The sequence below is a fragment of the Bos mutus genome, chromosome 21, assembly GCF_027580195.1.
Source record: "Bos mutus isolate GX-2022 chromosome 21, NWIPB_WYAK_1.1, whole genome shotgun sequence".
Lineage (NCBI taxonomy): Eukaryota > Metazoa > Chordata > Mammalia > Artiodactyla > Bovidae > Bos > Bos mutus.
Window position 1 is genome coordinate 31,866,504 of NC_091637.1, and position 21,395 is coordinate 31,887,898.

Consider the following 21,395-nt stretch of genomic DNA (forward strand, 5'->3'; position numbering starts at 1 on the left):
CAGAGTCGGACACGACTAAGGGACTGAACTGAACTGAACATTTATAAATATACTTTCTTTTTATAAAATATATTCATAGAAAGTATATTGCATGTGAAATTTAAATTTAAGTTGAAAAGGTCTGATTTTTCATGGTACTTTCTTTTAAATAACACAACCATATTACTGAATATTAGGGAGTGAAAACAAAGATTGAAAAGTAATTACTCATAATTTCACCATCCTAATATTATTACTTTGAGCACTGATTATGTTTCCTTTCAGTCTTTTTTCTTATGTATCTGTTCTTTTGATGTAACTATAACCTGTGTAATATACTTTCTCATAAATATTTCATAATTAGCATATATCATAATTAGCAAAAAATAGCTTTTAAATTTTATTATTTGCAGATAACATAATATTTGATCCACACAATATCTTTTTGAGTTAAATAGGGAGGTATTATTAGCACCATTTTACATATGAGAGTATTGCAAGCAGAAATGCCTCTACTTGGTCCTGTAGTGGATTTCTGTTCTCCGCAGAAGTACTTGCTAACACAGATAAGTGAACGAAGTTCAGTTTAATTCAGTTCAGTTGCTCAGTCATGTCCAACTCTTTGCGACCCCATGGACTGCAGCACGCCAGGCCTCCCTGTCCCTCACCAACTCCTGGAGTTTACTCAAACTCATGTCCATTGAGTCAGTGATGCCATCCAACCATCTAATCCTCTGTCGTCCCCTTCACCTCCCTCCTTCAATCTTTCCCAGCATCAAGGTCTTTTCAAGTAAATTAGTTTTTCACATCAGGTGGCCAAAGTATTGGAGTTTCAGCTTCAACATCAGTCCTTCCAATGAACATTCAGGACTGATTTCCTTTAGGATGGACTGGTTGGATCTCCTTGCAGTCCAAGGGACTCTCAAGAGTCTTCAACACCACAGTTCAAAAGCACCAATTCTTCGGCGCTCAGCTTTCTTTATAGTCCAACTCTTAAATCCATACATGACCACAGGAAAAACCATAGCCTTGACTAGACGAACCTTTGTTGGCAAAGTAATGTCTCTGCTTTTGAAAATGCTGTCTAGGTTGGTCATAACTTTCCTTCCAAGGAGTAAGCTTTTAATTTCATGGCTGCAATCACCATCTGCAGTGATTTTGGAGCCTAGAAAAATAAAGTCAGCCACTGTTTCCACTATTTCCCCATCTATTTGCCATGAAGTGATGGGACCGGATGCCATGATCTTCGTTTTCTGAATGTTGAGCTTTAAGCCAACTTTTTCACTCTCCACTTTCACTTTCATCAAGAGGCTTTTGAGTTCCTCTTCACTTTCTGCCATAAGGGTGGTGTCATCTGCATATCTGAGGTTATTGATATTTCTCCCGGCAATCCTGATTCCAGCTTCTGCTTCCTCTAGCCCAGCGTTTCTCATGATGTACTTTGCATATAAGTTAAATAAGCAGGGTGACAATATACAGCCTTGACGTACTCCTTTTCCTATTTGGAACCAGTCTGTTGTTCCATGTCCAGTTCTAACTGTTGCTTCCTGACCTACATAAAGATTTCTCAAGAGGCAGGTCAGATGGTCTGGGATTCCCATCTCTTAAAGAATTTTCCACAGTTTATTGTGATCCACACAAAGGCTTTGGCATAGTCAGTAAAACAGAAATAGATGTTTTTCTGGAACTCTCTTGCTTTTTCGATGGTCCAGCGGATGTTGGCAGTTTGATCTCTGGTTAACGTAGAAAGAAGAGCAAAACAAATTCTTATTTCCTGGACACAGTCCTGCCTTACTGGACTAAGCAAGCCTTGAACAGCAGTAGGCAACTCTGGAAATACAAATTTTGTCAGATTTTAGTAAATACACACTCACTCAGACACTAAGAATCTGGAGGTGATTTGATTAGTCTGGTTACCCCTCAGAGTTACACCACTGCTAATAGGTTTTAAACTTGTTTTTGTTTCACCTGGAAACAAGGGAAACAAAATCTGCAGCTTGTAAATGGGAAAGATAACATCTAAGCACTTGATTGGTAGCCTTAGAGCCTGGAGGCTCAGTGTATGAAGGGCGGAAACCTTTTCATATTGGGTAGAGTATTTTCAAATTAGGCAAAGTATTTAAGGGAAAAATGTTCTTGGGAAACTGCTCTTCTAGAGCTTTAAATGTGTCGTTTGAATTCTGTGGCTATTTGATTTACTTTCTGAAGTCTTGAGCATTATCAGCTTTAGGATTCAGAAGCAAAACGTAGCACAATATTTCAGAGTTTTAAGTTTTCTCTCATTTAAACTGTTCTGTTAAACCGCAATTATGCCTTTTTGTTTTCTAGGGAAAACTGAATTTCAAAAGGAAAATATAGCAAAATCTGAGTTTTAAATATTCTCTTTCAGTTAATTTGTCCTGTTAGACTGCAATTGTGCCTATTTGTTTTGTGAGGAAAACTGTGAATTTTATTTTATTGTTCAAAGTAGTGAAGACCATTAACTGCTTTGACTCATGGCAGCTCCTGGGGTTTTTTTGTTATTTTTGTCTTCACTTTTTGACTGAAGAAAACTTCCCTACTACCTAAAGCTTCTGTTTTTTCTTTTAGGAATTCTTCCTAGAAAGAGAATTTAATTTGTATTAGATTAAACCGATTAAACTGAAGTTGATTCAAATGAACACTTTGATGGGATCTGTTTCCTCTTATTATACTATAGTTTTTATAAGTGATCTCTGACTTTCCTTTCATCTTTTACTTTTAGTATTCATCAGCTTTAAAAGAATAAAAGGTTTGGAATTATTGATTGTAACAGAAAGGAGCATTCTTTCCATCTCTTCTCTGCAGTGTTGTTTCACAGCTGCAAATTAGAGCTGAAGAAGCAGTGGAAAACATAACAAAATAAAAAAGCAGTGTTCTTTGGGCCTGTAAGGACCCTTGCCCTAGAACTGTTAACTGCTGAGTTTTTGTTTGGGTCAGTAGGTACTGAAGACTTTTGTTGCTTCTGCTTTCTCATATATAGCTTTCCTCAGACGCCAGGCTGGAATAATTTTGTTTTAGAGCTAGAAAGGAATACTATCTGTTTCCTTAATATGACTCTGGATTCCAACCATGAAAGTACCCCAAGCTGAGTGTTTCTTCCCAGGTTTTACTCAATTAGTAGTTTCTGTTTCCTTCAGATCTCAATTTTCGGTGAGTTCATTACGATTATCAGTGGTTGTCTTAGGTGGTCACCCCATCTATTCAATTCATCTATATTTCTTTCCTGTTTTGTCATATATTTAAATAAATAAATAACTTTACACACTTCAGCTACTACAGCCTTTGCATTTTTCTTACCATTTGCCCTTCTGTGCCTCACTAGATTATAAACCATGAAAGGACAAGAATTTCTTCTTGATCTTATTTACCTCTGTGTCTTTGGCACATAACAGTGAGATATAATAAACTGTGAAAAGCATTGCTTTTCAGCTTTTTTTAAACTCATTTCCCTCTTGATAAACATAAAATTCCTCTAATCTGATATACCCTCTATGAGGGTATCACCAAGAAGTGAGTAAAAATATATACCTCATATGGCTTCCTAGATGAGTATGCCTGTCCTGTCATTGCCCTCCTCTATCTACGTCCCTCTCACCCCTCCTCTACCTCATATACACCTTGTACTTTCCATAGTACCCCAGTGTCCCAGGATATTGTTTGGGAAAGTACACTAAGGACGTAGTGCCAAGTTTTATTGGGTTACTTTAACTCTTAGTTCCAGCACTGGTCCAGAAGTTTCTTACTTGGGCAGTTATCTCTTTGTTTACTAATAATAAAAGCAGTGCTTGAATAGACTGTAATGGAAGGGCAACTTGGGACCATTAGGCACCAGGAAAAAGAAACCAAATACGTGGACTATGACCTCGAAAGACAACACCCTCCTTGTAAAATAACAAATTTGCTTTGGCAGAGGAAAATGGTTTTTTTTAATTTTCTCCATATTATCAATGTGCTTTAACCTGTGATACAAAACACTGTGTCTAGATGTTTCAGGTTGTTTTCTTTTCACACCATATTTTGTGTCCTAATGGTAATACATCTCCATCAAGATTTCATTGAGGGAAAAAAAATGCATGTACAGGGATCAGACTGTCTAGAAAGAAATCTAAACCATGCTCGGTTTCTTTTGATGATCTAGTGCTTATATTTTTTAGAAAATATCTAATTCAAAACTCTGCAAAACTTTTGCTTCAAAAAATCATAAACAACAGTAGAAAATTTATGTTTGTTTCTAACCCTGGCCTCTTCTTTCCACTTATCATGTTGTCTGAGAACAGTGTCTCTGGACCAAGGAGAACAACAGACTGTAAAATTCTGTAAAGCGTAGCTACACACCACTTGATACCAGGCACAATCTTAGTTACACAGTAAAGATACTCAACAAATGTTTGCTGTTGAAATATGAATTCTACAAGCACTTACCTTAAAAAGAGCACCCCCCCAAAAAAATTAATATATTGTCAGTATGTGTGCTGTGCTCAGTCGTGTCTGATTCTTTGTGACCCCATGTAGCTCGCCAGGCTGCCCTGTCCAGGGGATTCTCCAGGCAAGAATACTGGGGTGGGTTGCCAGTTCCTCCTCCAGGGGATCTTCCTGACCCAAGGATCAAACCTACATCTCCTGTATCTCCTACATGGCAGGCAGATTCTTTACTACTGAGCCATTGGAAAAGCCACCCTTTATCACTAAATAGGTTATAAAACTACAGCTGAAATAAATGCAGGGCATAGTAGATAGATTCTGTTTCTTATTCTGAACTGAGAAATTGGCTCTACCTTCAATATATATCAAGAATCTGACCACTTCTCATCGCCTCCACTATCATCACTGTGATCCAATCCACCATTTTTTAGATGGATTATTGCAATAGATTCCTAAGTGATCACCTTCTATCCTTGATCCTCTTCAACTTTCATTCTGTTCTCAAAACTGCAGCCATGGTAATCTTATAAAAACGGTTGATTCCATCCCTTATCTGCTCAGAACTTTTTAGTGTCTTCACCATCTCAGAGTAAATGCCTGTCTTTACTATGAGTTACAAAGCTGTATGTGGTCTGATCCCCTATAGCAGTCAGCCTCACCTACAGTGTGTGCCCCTAGTTCAGTCCAGCCGGCTTTGCTGCCTCCTTCAGTCATACGAAGTGTACACCTTTGCTTGTGTTCTTCCTGCCTGGACCACTCTGTCCTCACACACATACATAGCTCTCTCCTTCCTCTCCTTTAGGTCTTTCCCCTGAGATTACCTCAGTGAAGACTTTTCCTGGCCTCTATTTAAAATTCTAGAATTCTCTTCCGTTGAACTCTTCCTGGCCTCTTTCTTTGCTCTCTTTTTTTACTTTGTACTTTTCACTATGTAACATTTTTCATTTTACTTTATCTTGTTTTTCGTCTGTGTTCCACTATACTAAGCTCTATAAGGGTGGGAATTTTTGCCCGTTTTGCCTACTGCTGTATCCCCAGCACATATAAAGTGCCTAGAATGTTAGATACCAAAAATAAAAAAATACTTGTTCAATGAATGAATACTTGTTGAGTGAATGGTTTCTCTATTATTTAGTTCCTAGACTAGCCTACTACCTTTTTAAAAAAATTAATGATAGTCATAGTTATAAGAGCCTGGACTCAAGATTCTAGGAGTAGAGAGCCACATTTTCTGCCCACTCCATCCAATACCCAGCCAAACACACACCTGTATGTACTTATTAGTTATTTAACAACCCTGAGCCTCAAACTCTAATTATATCCCCTAACCTACCCACCCCCAAAAAGTAAGTATTTAATTACTCCCAAATTACCTGACCTTATCTTTTGCCCCCTCATCTCCCACATCAAAACCTACAGTGAGCGAGTTCTTAACTGAATTTCACTTAACTGAACCCCAGTTAAGTGCCTGGTGGGATTAACCAGTGTTCTTACTTCCTCTGTAAAACATATTGATTAATGCCCACAGCCTGCTGAGTGTTCTTAGCTAAATGTTCACAGCTGGCAGATGGTTTTGTAGTAAGCCTTCATTCTTTCACTTGCCCTAGCTAAACTAACTGTCTGCATATAAAAATCAGTTGTATTTATTCTGCAGCCTCAGGGCTATCTTACAATAAACTGTATAATTAAATTAATTTTTAAATTAATGAACGTTATCTTACAGAGTTCCCATATACTCCATGTCCCCATATGTGTACAACTTTCCCCACTCTCAACATCCCCTACCAGAGTGGTACCTGTGTTACAGTCAATAACAGTAACAGCCAGTTACAGTTAATAACAGCCTGCATTGACCCTTATCATTACCCAACTCCATAGTTTAGGTTTCACTCATGGTGTTGTACCTTCTGTGGGATTTGACAAATGTATGACACAACATCTATCATTCTAATATGTAGAATAGTTTCACAGCCCTAAAAATCCTCTGTGTTCTGCTTTTTCACTCCTACCTCCCTCCAACCCCTCCCACCACTCCTCCTTTTTACTGTCTTTGTAGTTTTACCCTATCCAGAATGTAGTGTGATTGGAATTATACACTATGTAGCCTTTTCATATTGACTTCTTTAACTTTGTATTATGCATTTAGGTTTTCTCCATGTCCTTTCTTGGCTTAGTAACATTTCTTTTTGGCACTGAATAATATTCCATTATCTAGGTGTACCACAGTTTATCTGTGGTACAGATCTGTGGTACACCTACTGAAGGTGGTGTCCAAATTTTGACATTATGAATAAATCTGCTATAAACACCCACATGCAAGTTTTTCGTATGGAATACATTTTTAACTCCTTTAGGTAAATACCAAGGAACACAGTTGCCAGTAAGAGTATGAGTAGTTTTGTAAGAAACTACCAAATGGTTTTCCAAAGTGGCTGTATCATTCTGCATTCATTTCCACCAGCAATGAATTAGAGGTCCTGTTGTTCCATATCCTGGCCAGTATCTGGTGTTTGACACTGTTTTAGATCTTAACTGTTCTATAAATGTGTAGTGGTATCTCGTTTTCATTTTCAATTCCCTACTGACATGATATTAAATATCTTTTCATATGCTGCTTGCCATCTGTACATAGGCACTGGTGAGGAGTCTGTTCAAATCTTTTGTTTATATTTTACTTGGGGTGCTCTTTTCCTTATTGTTGAGTTTTAAGAGTTCTTTGTATATTTTGGATAAATGTCTTTATCAGATGTATCTTCAGCAAATAGATAGACTTCCTGAAGGCTGTGGCTTGTCTTATTCTTTTGGCATTGTCTTTCATGGAGCAAAGGTTTTTCATTTATAGTTTTGCATTTTACATTTAGGTTTATGATTCATTTTGAGTTAATACTTATGAAAGGTATAAATAAGGTCTGTGTCAAGTTTTGTTGTTGTTGTTTTGTGGGGGGAGGTTTGTACATGGATGCCCATTGTTCCAGCACCATTTATTGAAAATACTATCTTTATTTCATTGTTTTGCGTTTGCTCTTTTGTCAAAGATCAGTTGACTATATACATTTATTTCTATCCAGGATTTCTATTCTGTTTCAGTAATTTGTCTTTTCTTTCACCAGTATACACTGTCTTGATTATTGTAGCTTAATAGGAAGTCTTGAAGTTGAGTGGGGTCAGTCCTTCAACTTTGTTGTTCTCCTTCAATATTGACTTGGCTATTCTGAGTCTTTTGCCTCTTCATATAAATTTTAGCATCATTTTATTTTTATTCACAAAATCACTTGCTGGGATTTGTATTGGGATTGAGTAATCTGTAGCTCAAGCTGGGGAGAACTGACATCTTTACAATTTTGAGTCTTCCTATCATGAACATGGAATATTTTTCCATTTATTTAGTCCTTCTTTGATATCTTTCATCTGAGTTTTGTAGTTTTCCTTATAGAGGTCTTGTAAAATATTTTGTAAGATTTATACATAAGTACTTCATTTGGGAGGATGCTAATATAAATGGTAACATGTTTTTAATTTCAAGTTTCAACTTATACATTGCTAGTATATAGAAAAGCAATTGAACTTAATATACAATTGACCCTTGAACAACATGGGTCTTAGTGATGCTGATCCTCTGCATAGGAGGAGACTAAACAACATGCTACTAAAAAACCAATGAGTCAATGAAGAAATCAAAGAAGAAATTCAAAAATACCTTGAGACAAATGAAAACAGAAATACAACTTTCCAAAATCTATGGGACTCAGCAAAAGCATTTCTAAGAGGGATGTTTATAGCAATTCAAGGCCTACCTCAAGAAATAAGAAAAATCTCAAATAAACAACCTAACTCTCCATCTAGAAGAATTAGAAACAGAAGAACAAAGCCCAAAGTGAGCAGAAGGAAGGAAATAAGAAAAAATCACAGTAAAAATACCAGGAAAAAAAGAGAGAAAAGATCAATGAAACTATGATCTGGCTTTTTGAAAAGATACAATTGATAAACCTTTAGCCAGACTCATTAAGGAAGAAAAAGATGGGACCCAAATCAACAAAATTAGAACTGAAAAAGGAAAAGTTACAACTGATATTACAGAAATACAAACAGCCATAGGAGAATACTATGAACAATACAATGAATACAGTGACAAACTGGACAACCTCAAAGAAATAGGTAGATTCTAAGACTGAATTAGGAAGAAGTAGAAAATCTGAACAGACTGATTTCTGGTACTGAAATTGAATCAGTAATTAAAAACTCAACAAATAAAAGTCCAAGACCAGATGGCATCACAGGGAAATTCTATAAAACATCTAAAGAAGAGTTAATGTCTATCCATCTCAAACTGTTCCACAAAATTGAAAGGGAGGGAATACTCTCAAACTCATTCTACAAGGCCAGCATTGCCCTGATACCCAAGCCAGACAGAGATATTGCAAAAAAAGAAAGTTACAGGCCAATCAATATTCTTGATGAACATAGATGGTAAAATCCTCAACAAAATATTAGCAAACCATCATGATCAAATGAGATTTATTCTAAGAATGCAGAGATGGTTCACTATTTACAAACCAGTCAGTATGTTTCCCCATATTAACAAAATGAAGGATGAAGATCACATGATCATCTCAAAATCTCAGTAAAATCATTTAAAAATTCATGATAAGAACTCTAAACAAAGTGAGTATGGAGGGAACATACCTCAGCATAATAAAAGCCATTTATGACAAACCCACAGCTAGTATCATACTCGGTGGTGAAATGTTGAAAGCTTTTCCTCTGTGATCAGGAACAGACAAGGAGGCCCACTCTGGCCATTTCTAATTAACTTATATTGGAACCCCTAGCCACAGCAATCAGACAAGAAAAAGAAAAGACATCCAAACTGTAAAAGAAGAAGTAAAACTGTCAGATGACATGATACGATATGTAGAAAACCCCAACAACCCCACCAAAAAAAAAAAAAAACCTATTAAAACTAATAAGTGAATTCAGTTAAGTGCAGGATACAGTATTAATATACTGAAATCTATTGTGTTTCTCTACACTGGTGGTTCAGACAGTAAAGAAGCTGCCTGCAATGTGGGAGACCCAGGTTCAATCCCTAGATCAGGAAGATCCTCTGGCTAAGTGAATGGCAACCCACTCCAGTATTGTTGCCTGGAAAATTCTATGGACAGAGGAGCCTGGCAGGCTACAGCCCATGGGGTTGCAGAGTCAGACATGACTGAGCAACTAACAGTCATAAACTTCAGAAAGAGAAGTCAAAAAGAATTGCTATTTATAATGACATCAAAAAGAATAAAATATCTAGAAATAAATTTAATCAAGGAAGTGAAAGACTTATATTCCTAAAACTGTAAAATGTTTATAAAGGAAACTGCTGCTGCTGTTGCTAAGTCGCTTCAGTCATGTCTGACTCTGTGCGACCCCATAGATGGCAGCCCACAAGGATACAAACCCCGTCCCTGGGGTTCTCCAGGCAAGAACACTGGAGTGGGTTGCCATTCTCCAGGGTATCTTCCCCCTCCCAGGGATTGAACCTGGATCTCCTGCATTATGGGCAAAACTCTTTACCCACTGAGCCACCAGGGATTGTTAAAATGACCATACTACCCAAAACAGTCTACAGATTTAATGTAATTCCTATTAAAATACTGATGACATTTGTAACAGAACTAGAATAAATAATTCTAAAATTTATATTGAACCACAAAAGACCCTGAACAGCCAAAGCAGTCTTGAGAAAAAAGAACAAAGCTGGAGGATCATGCTGTTTGACTTCAGACTATACTACAAAACTTCAGTAATCAAAGCAATATGGTACTGGCACAGAAACAGACACACAGATCAATGGAACAAAATAGCCCACAGATAAACCCACACACATATGGACAATTAGTCTGTGACAAGGGAGGCAAGAATATATAATGGGGGAAAGACAGGCTCCTCAGTAAACTGGACAGCTACATGTAAAAGAATGAAATTAGAACATTCTTTCACAATGTGTACAAAAATAAACTCAAATGGATTAAAGACCTAAATATAAGACCTGAAACTATAAAACTCCTAGAAGAAAACATAGGCAGTGGACTCTTTGACACTGGTCTTAGTGATGTTTTTTTGAATCTGTCTCCTCATGCAAGGGAAACAAAAGTGGGAAACAAAAAATCAACAAGTGAAACCTAATCAAGCTTAAAAGCTTTTGCACAGGAAAGAAAACCATCAACAAAACAGAAGGCAACCTACTGAATAAATGGAAGAAGATATCTGCAGATGATATGTTTGATAAGGGGTTGATATCCAAAATATATGAAGAACTCATACAACTCAAAAAAAAAAAAAACAAATTTAAAAATGAACAGAGGACCTAAATAAGCATTTTTCCAGAGAAGACATACAGATGGCCAACAGGCACATTGAAAAGATGCTCAACATCACTAGTCATCAGGGTACTGCAAATCAAAACTACAATGAGATATCATCTCACATTTGTCAGAAAGGCAAGAAATAATATGTTGACAGGATGTGGAGAAGAGAGAACCCTAGCCCACCATTGGTAGGAATGTAAATTGGTATAGTCACTATAGAAAACAGTAATACAGGTTTCTCAAAAACTAAAAATAGAACTACCATACAACCCAGCAGTTCCACTTCTGGGTATTTATTTAAAGAAAACAAAAACACTATTTGAAAAGATATATGCACCCCAACATTCATAGCAGCATTATTTATAATAGCCAGGATATGGAAGCATCCTAAATGTTCATCAAAAAATGAATGGATAAAGAAGATATGGTATGTACACAAAGGAATATTACTCAGTCTTTTAAAAATATAATTGCCATTTGCAACAATATGGATGGACCTGGAGGATGTTATGCTTAATAAAATAAAACAGAGAAAGACAAACACTGTATGTTTTCACTTATATGAGGAATTTTTTAAATAAGTGAATATAACAAAACAGAAATAGACTGACAGCTACTGATAAACTAGTTTTAGTAGAGGAGAGGAATGGGTGGGAAGGGCTAAAATAGGAGGAAGGGCTAAAATAGGCTGAGGGGACTAAGAGATACAAACTACTAGGTATAAAATAAATAAGTTACAAGGATGTAATGTATGTTGTTTGAATGTTGCTGTTTTTCAGTTGCTAAGTCATGTCTGACTCTTTGTGACCGCATGGACTGTAGCATGCCAGGCTCCTCTGCCCTCCACTACTACCAGAGTTTGCTCAAATTCATGTCCATGGAGTTGATAATACTGTCTAACCATCTCATCCTCTGCCACCCCCTTCTCCTTTTGCCTTCAGTCTTTCCCAGCATCTTTTCCAGTCTTTCCAGGGTCTTTTCTAGTGAGTCAGCTCTTCACATCAGGTAGCCAAAGCTTCAGCATTCCTTCCTTCAGAAGGAATATTGGAAGGAATATTCCTTCCAATGAATATTCAGGTTTGATTTCCTTTAGGATAGCCTGGTGTGATCTCTCTGGTAAAATTCAGAGTTGATCTACATCTAGGGTATAGAAGAATAACATGGCAAAGAAATTGAGTGTTGGCAAAAAAAAAAAAAAAAATTGAAGTGAAGCTATAGAATCTAAGCTACACAGAGTAGGGAAAATTAAGAGTCAACAAATAGAGGTTTGTGAGGTTAAAGGTCAGTTGTAGTAGAATGGGGCTTCCCAGGTGGCGAAGTGTGCCATCCCTGGATTAGGAAGATCCTCTGGAGAAGGGAATGGCTACCCACTCCAGTATTATTGCCTGGAGAATTCCTTGGACAGAGGAGCCTGGTGGGCTACAGTCCATGACATCACAAGAGTCAGACCCAATTAAGCATGCACGCTCATGCACATTGTAGAACTGAAATGACAGGAGGTAATGATCAGAGACTAGTATAGCCAAGTAACATGACTTTTAAAGGAACTGGACATTTTACATAAGGGTTGTAGTATGGGGAAATGAGGGCAGAATCCCACCTCTCAACTCTGATGTGTGTACAGTTGGGGCCGGTGTGGTAGGGAAGGACTATGATGTGTCTCCATGAGAGGGCTTGATGAAGTGGGATTAACGTATGCGAAGTAGGGAAAGAGCACTTGCAAAGAGCCAACTCCAGAAAACACAAGTACAAATTATCCTTCCAGCATTGTCCAGCATATTCAGAATAATGTAGTCTCATTGGTGAGATCATTCGTTTGTTGGGAAAGGCTACTATTAGTAGAAAAAGCTTAGTTGAAGAACATTTCTTAAGCTGTACCTGAGTTCCTTTATTCTGGCCCTATATTGACCAAAGACATGTTCTGAGTATGATTAGTGGCTTAATGTAATTTGTGTTAAAATTTTTGTGATTGCTATTAAAATATCTTAAATTGGCACTCTGTTTTATACATCAGGCTTTTTGTTTTTTCCAGTGAGTATTAGTATTAGTACTAGAAGGGATTTTTTCATTTCCAAAGCCACAGTCAAAGTGTCAGCCCCAAGGTAATATATTTTTGAAGCCTCCAGGTGGAATCCTTCTGTGGATGAATCCCTTCTGCAAGAAAACATCTGCATGATATACTTGTTTCTGTAAAATGAAGTGGAAAACCAAACTTGTATATTGCCTTGCCTTTGTGCGTATTTCTCTTCTTTCCCCTTCCAGAGCAGTATTCATTACACAGCTTAAGTGCTTTGCATAGAATTTCCGAGTTCAGTACAACCCCTGTACTGGGACATTATCAGGCACAGATGCTACACTGAAGGGCTTTTGGCCATCAATGGCTTGGTAACTGTGATTCAGTTTGAATCACCCCCTCATGGACCATATGAAAGCAGATTCTTACAGGATCTCAGCCAATTCTCGGGAATCATTTTATTTTCCAACTTACTGGACTAGTTTAGAGGCCTTTGAGTTTCACTGGACTTTTTCCTCATTTCCTTCTTTTGTTGATTTTGGCCCCTTAACCTTCCACCCACTTTATTACTCACTCATTTCTTAGGGACCTGACTGTTCAGTAACACTAGAAAAACTATATCTGAAACCATATGGGTTGAGTAAAACACACTTAAGAGGGAGGAAAAAAGCAACAACAACAAGAAATGTGTGTTCTCTGAACTTTCTTTGTTTATATGGTCTGTTTATGTGTTGTTAAGGTTATGTTGTCCAGCTGCCTCCCCATATTTCAAAAATGACTGAAGATATCTGGGAAACATTCTAAGAGGATCACGTTGGCATAGTGAATGAGAAGACACCTCAGGGACTTCCCTGGCAGTCCGGTGATTAAGACAATGCAGGAGATGTGGATTTGACCCCTGGTCAGGCTAGGATCCCAAATGCCTCACGACTAAAAAACCAAACCAAAACATAGAACAGAAACAGTAGTGTAACAAAAAAATAATGACTTTAAAAATGATCCACATAAAAAAAAAAAGACACTTCATTTGTCCCCCACCAGATAATATATCTTCTTCTTAGGTTTAGATGGGATGTCAAGAGCTTCAAATGCTAAATCTTGAGGCTCTTGAGAAGTCCTTTACTTCTAAGGAGACTTTTAGAAAGAAGCCAGTTAAATGAGTTCTTTTGAGGTTTGTGGATATATGCCTGGTTATTTGAATGTTTGTTTGTGGTTTATAATTAGGCTGTATGGCATCTAATTGATTAATTTTCTCTTGGTAAAATGAATATTGGTATAAGGTGATGTTAACAGCCCTTAAAGCCTGGATTCTCATCTAGTCTGTGCATAATGTGAATTAAAACATAAGCGCACTTGTGTCAAGATTATCCTAGAATGAATGGAACTGTGCACTATTTGTTAGAGCCCCTTGTAAGCCCCCTTCTCTTGAAGGAATTGAAACGCGTTAGCAAGATCCCTGCACATGGAACAAACTCCTTACTCTGTGGCTGAGTGGGAAGTTCCTCTGTGCCTTCCATGCTCTGCCCACACTATAATGAGTGGTGAATATACAGAGATGCATTTTTTCACATTAAGCTATTTATGGAATTTGGTCTGCTAAGTAACAAAGAAATGAAAACAAGAAAATAAGTCAGAATAAGAAATAAATCATCAGTGTTATCATTTTGGAAGTAAATTATGATATTGAGCTTCAGAATATGGCATCGGTGTCATGAGCATTTTCTTCATGTTGCCACCTTGGTGGGCTGGATCCTCGCTCTGCTTGGGCTCTGAGCTTTCCTTACAGTTGCTGTCCCACTAGGTCTCCTTAGCAGCAGCACCTGACAGAACTGCCGAGGGGGCTCCCGAGTGAGTGCTCAGAACCGGCTTCTCCTTCTCCCAGTTGATGAAGGCACTTTTTTTTCTTGAGTAGTTTGCAGTTCCACTTAAGTGTCTGATGTTTGGGTTCACTGTTGAATGTTTTGTTTGAATATCACTTTCACGGTGAATGGGAGGCTTCTGCTTTTAGCTCTGTGGGGTGAAGCCCTTGGTGTTAAGCCTTGAAAGGGAAAAATCTTTCTGTATAGCGATATGCTAAATGAAATTACTCTCTTTGTCCTTTTATCCTTTCAGTCCGATAACCTCAAATTCTTGTGATTTATTTGCTCTCTTCAGTTAAGCTTAGTTATTTCCTGTGTCCAGGTGCGTGCCATTTCCACTGCTGGTCATCACGGTGATGTGGAGCATATTTCTGACCTGGAAGTGTGGTTTTTTGATTTTGAACCACATCAGTATGCCTTCCATCCTCCACTTCCTTTGCATTATTTCCTTTTGGAAGGCTCAGTTTGTCACCATTTAATCTAAGGATGATTCATCTGGGACTGAGAACTCATAATGTTGTAATAACAATACCTTTCTTTGTTTAATAATACTCAAAGCACTTACCATCTTAGCCTTTCTCTATTTATGAAGCACTTTCAGTTTAATCCTTCACAATAACCCTGTGGGTTAAGTCAGCAATTTGGTCTGTGTCTAAGATGGTGAAATTGTATCTCAAAGAGGTTGAATAGCTTGCTCAGGGTTGCAGTGCTTCTGAGTTTACTCTGCTTAATGATTTTTACAGAAAATACAGAATAGTTTTGAAGACATTCTGAATGAACAAAAAGGAATTTTCCAAACTGTGTCCTGATTTTTAAAATCTGATTTTACCCTGGTCAGTTGGTAAGATCAGGGTTAAAAGCCCATTAACCATAAAGTTTAAATTGATGTGTCCAAGTCAAGAAAATATTTAGGTCAGTTTCTCTTCTGCTGCTGATGTGATAAAGGTTAAGGAAGGCTGGCTCTTAAATATGTGCAACTTGAACTGGAAATAATTAAGCCATTATTTTTTTTTTTTTTCTCTTCCTTCCAGAGAGATGGAAACCTTGATGACTAGTTCCACTCTGCCTCCCCTTTTTGCAGATGAAGATGGCTCCAAGGAGAGTAATGATCTGGCTTCAACTGGGTAAGCAGCTGCTTTGGGACACTGGGCCTCTGCTTAGGCTTCAAAACAGATTCTGATAACGTATAAGGTGCTAAAGAGGTCGTCTTATATCATAAAAATAGAAGGTACATTTGTTATGCTTTGCCAAGAGAATGGGAGCTGTTGTAAACTGCTTTAATATCTGCATTCAGCCATCATTTGCAATGCTCGTTCCTGTGAACTGGAACAGCAGTACTGTGGGATCTAGGAAACAGGACTCCTAGCTACATGATCACCATTAAGGAAATACCTGCCACAGGGCTAGCTGCGAAAAGCAAATTCATTTTCTGTCTGAATTGCCACAAATATTAAAATAATTTTTTCCCCAAACATCAGATTTTTTTAAGATCAGATTTTTAGTTATGGTTCTTTATTCAGGATGCCTAGGAGCTCTAGCTTACTTCTCTTCCTCCCAGCACACACCACCCCCAACACCCCAACTCCTTTCTTTGGTATTTTTGGGCACATATATGAAGAAATATAGAAAAGGGCTAATAGCAATAGTCCCTCTTCCATTGACAATCTCTGTTCCGCTTGAATGTTTATCTTTTCTATTTAGACATTATTTGCCAAGGAAGAAATGTATTCACTAATAGATTGAAGTGCTAGCTAATCCCTAAGATGAATTATTTTAATATCCTTTAGAGTTCTTTAAAAATAGACTACTCTTTATAATTCTGTTTCCTTCCCTGACATTCTTTACTCATTAATATCTGCCATCTGACTCTATTCAGATGAAACTGTTCTCCAAGACTTTGCTAAAAGCTGCCTACTTGCTGAATCCAGTTTGTACAGTAAAAATGTTCTGAGTGTCAGCTGAGTGTGCCAGGCACCATTCTAGGTGCTAAATATTAAGCAGAATAACCAAAACATACAAAAATTACAAAAATTCTAACCCCTGTTCTACTGGGGAAGTCAGACAATAGAAAGTATAAAGAAGTGAGCTGCATAATACATTGATAAGAACTATGGATTAAAAAATAAAGTCGGGAAGGGGAACAGGAAGGGCTCGGGATGCCGTTCTAGATAAGATGGCCCAGAAAGGCTTTACAAGTGACTTGAATAAAAACCTCAAGAAAGTAAAGTAACTACCTGCATTATGGGCAAAGAGTATTCCAGGCAGAGGGAAGTAGTGAGTGGGAAAGCCTTGAGGTAGGAGTGTTTCTTCCTTTCAGAAATAGCCAAGAGGCCAGTACGACTGGAGCAGAGTATACCAGGGGGAGGGGTAATAGGCTTCATCAGCATGTTTCTCAAACTTTAATGCACTTATGAATTGCCTAGACATCTTATTAAAATACAAATGCTGAGTCAGAAAGTCTGGGTTAAGACCAGAGATTCTACATCCTATCAAGTTCCCAGATGATACCAGTGCCACTGGTGTGAGGCCAGTACTTTGAGTAGCAAGGGACTAGATCCTGTAGGAGCCTATGGGTCAGAGTAATCACTTTAACTGTCCCTCTGAATGAGGTGTGAAAGTGTGAGGAGGTTTTGCACAAAATGATGTGATCTGACATTTTTAAATAGTATCCCTGTGGCTGATATATAGAGAAAAGAGTTGAAGGGAGCAGGGACTGAAGCAGGAGACCACTCTGGGTTCTAAAATAACTCGAGAGATGACTCAAAGGACTTCACTAGTGACAACAGTATTTTTGGCAGAGTAGTAGGGAAAAAACCTCATTAGAGTGGGTTTCAAGGGTTATAGGAATGGGGAGTGGTGAAAAGTGTAGAATTCTAGATATATTTTGAAGATAAACCAAACCTGAAAGACCAGATGAGATGTGAGAAAGGAGAAAAAAGCAGTCAAAGACAAGCTCCAAAATTTTGGCTTAAGCAACCTGAGGGGACAGAATTGCCGTTACGTTAGATGGCACACACTGAGCAAGTGGAGGAGGGAATGTTAGATCGGTTTTGGAGATTTTAAAATTGAGATGCTTATTAGATATCCAAGCAGAGATGTCAGATAGGCAGCTTGACACAGAGCTCTAAAGTTCCAGGCTATCTAGGTTGAAAAAAGAAACTTTGGAGTTGATCAGCATATTACAGCTGACACTTAAGGCCATGAAACTGGTTGAGATCATCAGACGAATGAGCACTGTGTAGGGAGAAAAGAGAGGAGACCTGACACTTGAACTTGGGGAGATTCCAGCATTTACAAGTCAGGGAGAAGAGGAAGAGTCAGCAAAGAAGACGCAAGGGGGTACCTAAAAAGGTATCAGAAAAACCAGGAATGTGCAGGGTCCTGGGAAGCAGGTAAAAAATGCACTTCAAGGGAAAGGAAGAGATGAACTATGTCAAATACTTCTGGAAGATCAGGTAAGATGAGGTCTGAGAAATGACATTGGATTTAGCATGGAGGTCATTGGTGATCTTGACAAGAGTTGTAAACATTTTTCTCCTTTGGGTTGGGTTTAAGATAGAATGAAGGAAGACAAAGTCAATAACTATAAACAGTTCTTCCCAATACAAACAACTAAAAGTCAGTAAGTGCCCCTCATCCATGGTTTCACTTTCCATGGGTTCTGTTACCTACCATGATCAGCCACAGTTGGAAAATACTAAATGGAAAATTTTAGAAATAAACAGTTCATAAGTTTTAAAGTGCCCACTATTCTGAATAGTATGATAAAATCTCACACTGTCCCACCTGTGTCCTGCCTGGGACATGAATCATCACTTTGTCCCGTGTATCCCACCTGTTAGTCACTTGGTGGTTGCCTCTGTTATCAGATTGACTGTCACAGTATCTCAGTGCTTGTGTTCAAGTAACATTTATTTTACTTAATAATTGCTGCAAAGAGCAAAAGTAGTGGTGCTGTCAATTCAGATATGCCAAAGAGAAGCCACAATGTGCTTTCTTTAAGTGAAAAGGTGAGAGTTCTTGACTTAATAAGGAAAGAAAAAAAAAAAATAATATGCTGAGGTTACTGAGATCTTTGTTAAGAATGAATCTTCTGTGAAATTGTGAAGAAGGAAAAAGAAATTTGTGCCATTTTTGCAAATCAAGTGTCAAACTGCAAGAGCTGTGGCCACAGTGTGTGATAAGTGCTTAGTTAAGAAAGGAATTGAATCTGGGTGGAGAACATGAACAGAAAACAGGATTCAGTACTATCTGCTCATCCACTGGGGATCTTGGAACGTATCACCCCTGGGTTGGGGGCTTCTGTATAAACAATTCCATAAAGGAAGGGAGAAAAATGAAGTGAAATCAAGAAAGTTTTGTGTTTTTTTCCAGATGAGACTAATAATACCATATTTGTTTGCTGATTAGGCTGATCTAGTACAGAGGAAAGAATTGGTGATGCCAGAGAGGGCAGAATTGCTGAAAACCTGGTTTTGAGTAGGCCAGTGGGTGTTCGATCCAGGGCACAAATGGAAGGGTTGTTGGCTTTAGCTAAGAGCTTGGACAGTTCATTCACTGGAACTAAAGAGCCTTTTTTTTTTTCCAGTCTATATTCAATTTGTCATCTCTAAGCATTTGACACTTTTGACTACTCCCTCTGATTCCTGTTCATTTCAGTCAAGGCACTCAGGGCATGGGTACTTGTTCCCAAACCTAGTTTTCATATTTTATTAAAATAAGAATTGCAAGAGTTAGTAACTTAAAATCTGATGGCACAGTTAAAATGAAGAATGACAGTGAAAGAAAAAGACATCATATGATATCCAAAATGATTGAAATATTTGGAAAACAAACCTGCCAAGATCAAACTGAATCTCTGATAGCAACTCTTTTTCAGAGAACATGATTAGCATTGAGTTAATAACTTCTCTTATTTACCATTTTTCAGAGAACCTCAAAAATGTAGGAACCTCCTAGTTTAAATCTTCTATTTTTTCTGGAAAGGATCAGGAAAAATAAAATTTCTTTCCTTTCCAGGACAGTCTGCATCTGCTTTCATTCATTTCTCAGCCCACTGTAATCTGGTTTTTATTCCCATAACTCCACTAAAACTGTACTCCCTTCAAGTACAGGGTGTACAGTTGAACTCCTTCAGATCTTCAAATTTGGCTGATACTTTTTAGCCTATCTTATGTGACATCTGCAACTTTGCTTGTGTAAAACCCCTTCTCAAAAGTCTTCTCACCTTGACCTCTGTAACAGTTTTCTCTCTTATTTCTTAGATCTCTTCATACCTTCCTTAGTCTTTCTCAGCTCGTGTAACACTTGATCTTAAAATATTGTTCCAACAGAGTTCTATCGTGGCTTTTCTTCTCACTGTCTTTCTGGAGAAATACCTAACACTTCCCAGTATTTCCATGAACTGATGCCTCCTGAAACGTCTCCTGCCTTTTTCTTCACTTCTGTTCTCTCAGAACATGTGTCCAGTTGTCTATAGGACAGCTCCACTTAATTATGCCAGGAATTATGTTTCAAACTTATCATTTTCTCATCTGTCTTAACTCATCCATCTTAATGTATCTTACACACATGTGTACACACACACTCTCCAGTTGTTACCTTGGTTAATAGTACATTATCACCCAATCTAGAAACCTCAGAATTACCTTTGACTCTTCTTTTTCCCTCACTATTTATATACATTCTATCATTTTGCCTCTTAATTATCCCTTAGCTTTCTCTTCCCTGTTGTCCTGCTTGCCCCGGTCTCTCACTCAGTTTTTTGCAGTAGCCTCCTGAAAAGTTCTCCTTTCTCCTATTATACCCTGTTCTTTCTACCTGTGATAATATTGTTTACCTAGGGCTTCTCTGGCAACTCAGATGGTAAAGCATTTGCCTGCAATGCAGGGACCCAGATTAGATCCCTGGGTCAGGAAGAGCCCCTGGAGAAGGAAATGGCTACCCCTTCCAGCATTCTTGCCTGGAGGATTCCATGGACAGAGGAGCCTGATGGGTGATAGTCAATATTTACGTGTTTACAATCCGTTGTTTACCTAATGAATGCCTATTCATCTTTTAAGTCCTCCTCTGTAAAATTTTTCTTAAACATTCTCTCCATATATGTAAAAGTCCTCATCCCTTCTACTGTACCTTTGTGGCATATTTTATAGACCTCTGTTTCACTACTTGTAAGTATTTTCTATAACTCTATAAAGTGTACATTCTTCCAGAATAATGACTGAATATTGCTCTCTTATACATCTTCCTCCACCTTCCCCGCTACCTGCCACAAACCCCAAACTCCCTAGCATATGATGTTACCTTTATTTCCATTCCTTTATCTAAATGTTTAGTTAGGGTGTAACTCTATCTGAGATCCAACCATCATCTGTACCTTGTATCCACTTTTCAGAAAGATGAGATTTGATGACTCATCTGAAACAGAATGGTAGGAACAGAAAGTGTGTATCTCTGACTTATTAATGTTTATAGCTGAATTTCTGAACTTGATAATACTGTTCTTAGATGATCTCATTGTCAACAAACACTATAATCCTACAGAAGGAATAGCCTATGGAATGTACTGTAAGAGAAATTTCTTGTGCCTTTAATGAACTCGCTGTTTTGTGATAGGGGGGAAAACTGCCTCTACAACTCCCATTCCTATTCTTTTCCATTAATACTATTTTCCATTTATCACATTGGAGGTACATGAAAAGTAGTACATAAAAGTCAGCTGCATGCTCAGAGCTAAAATGTAAAAAG

At 37.9% G+C, this 21,395-nt stretch overlaps 1 protein-coding gene across 2 annotated transcripts in view; it reads left to right on the forward strand.

The window, feature by feature from the left end:
* HMG20A (high mobility group 20A) overlaps positions 1-21,395 on the forward strand; it is a 76,199-nt gene that overhangs the window by 31,849 nt on the left and 22,955 nt on the right. For both annotated transcript variants that reach the window (XM_070358576.1, XM_070358575.1), the window contains exon 2: positions 15,680-15,772. In XM_070358576.1, coding sequence (XP_070214677.1) covers positions 15,684-15,772 — 89 coding nt within the window. In that variant the 5' untranslated portion in view covers positions 15,680-15,683. The remainder of the gene's footprint in view (positions 1-15,679; positions 15,773-21,395) is intronic.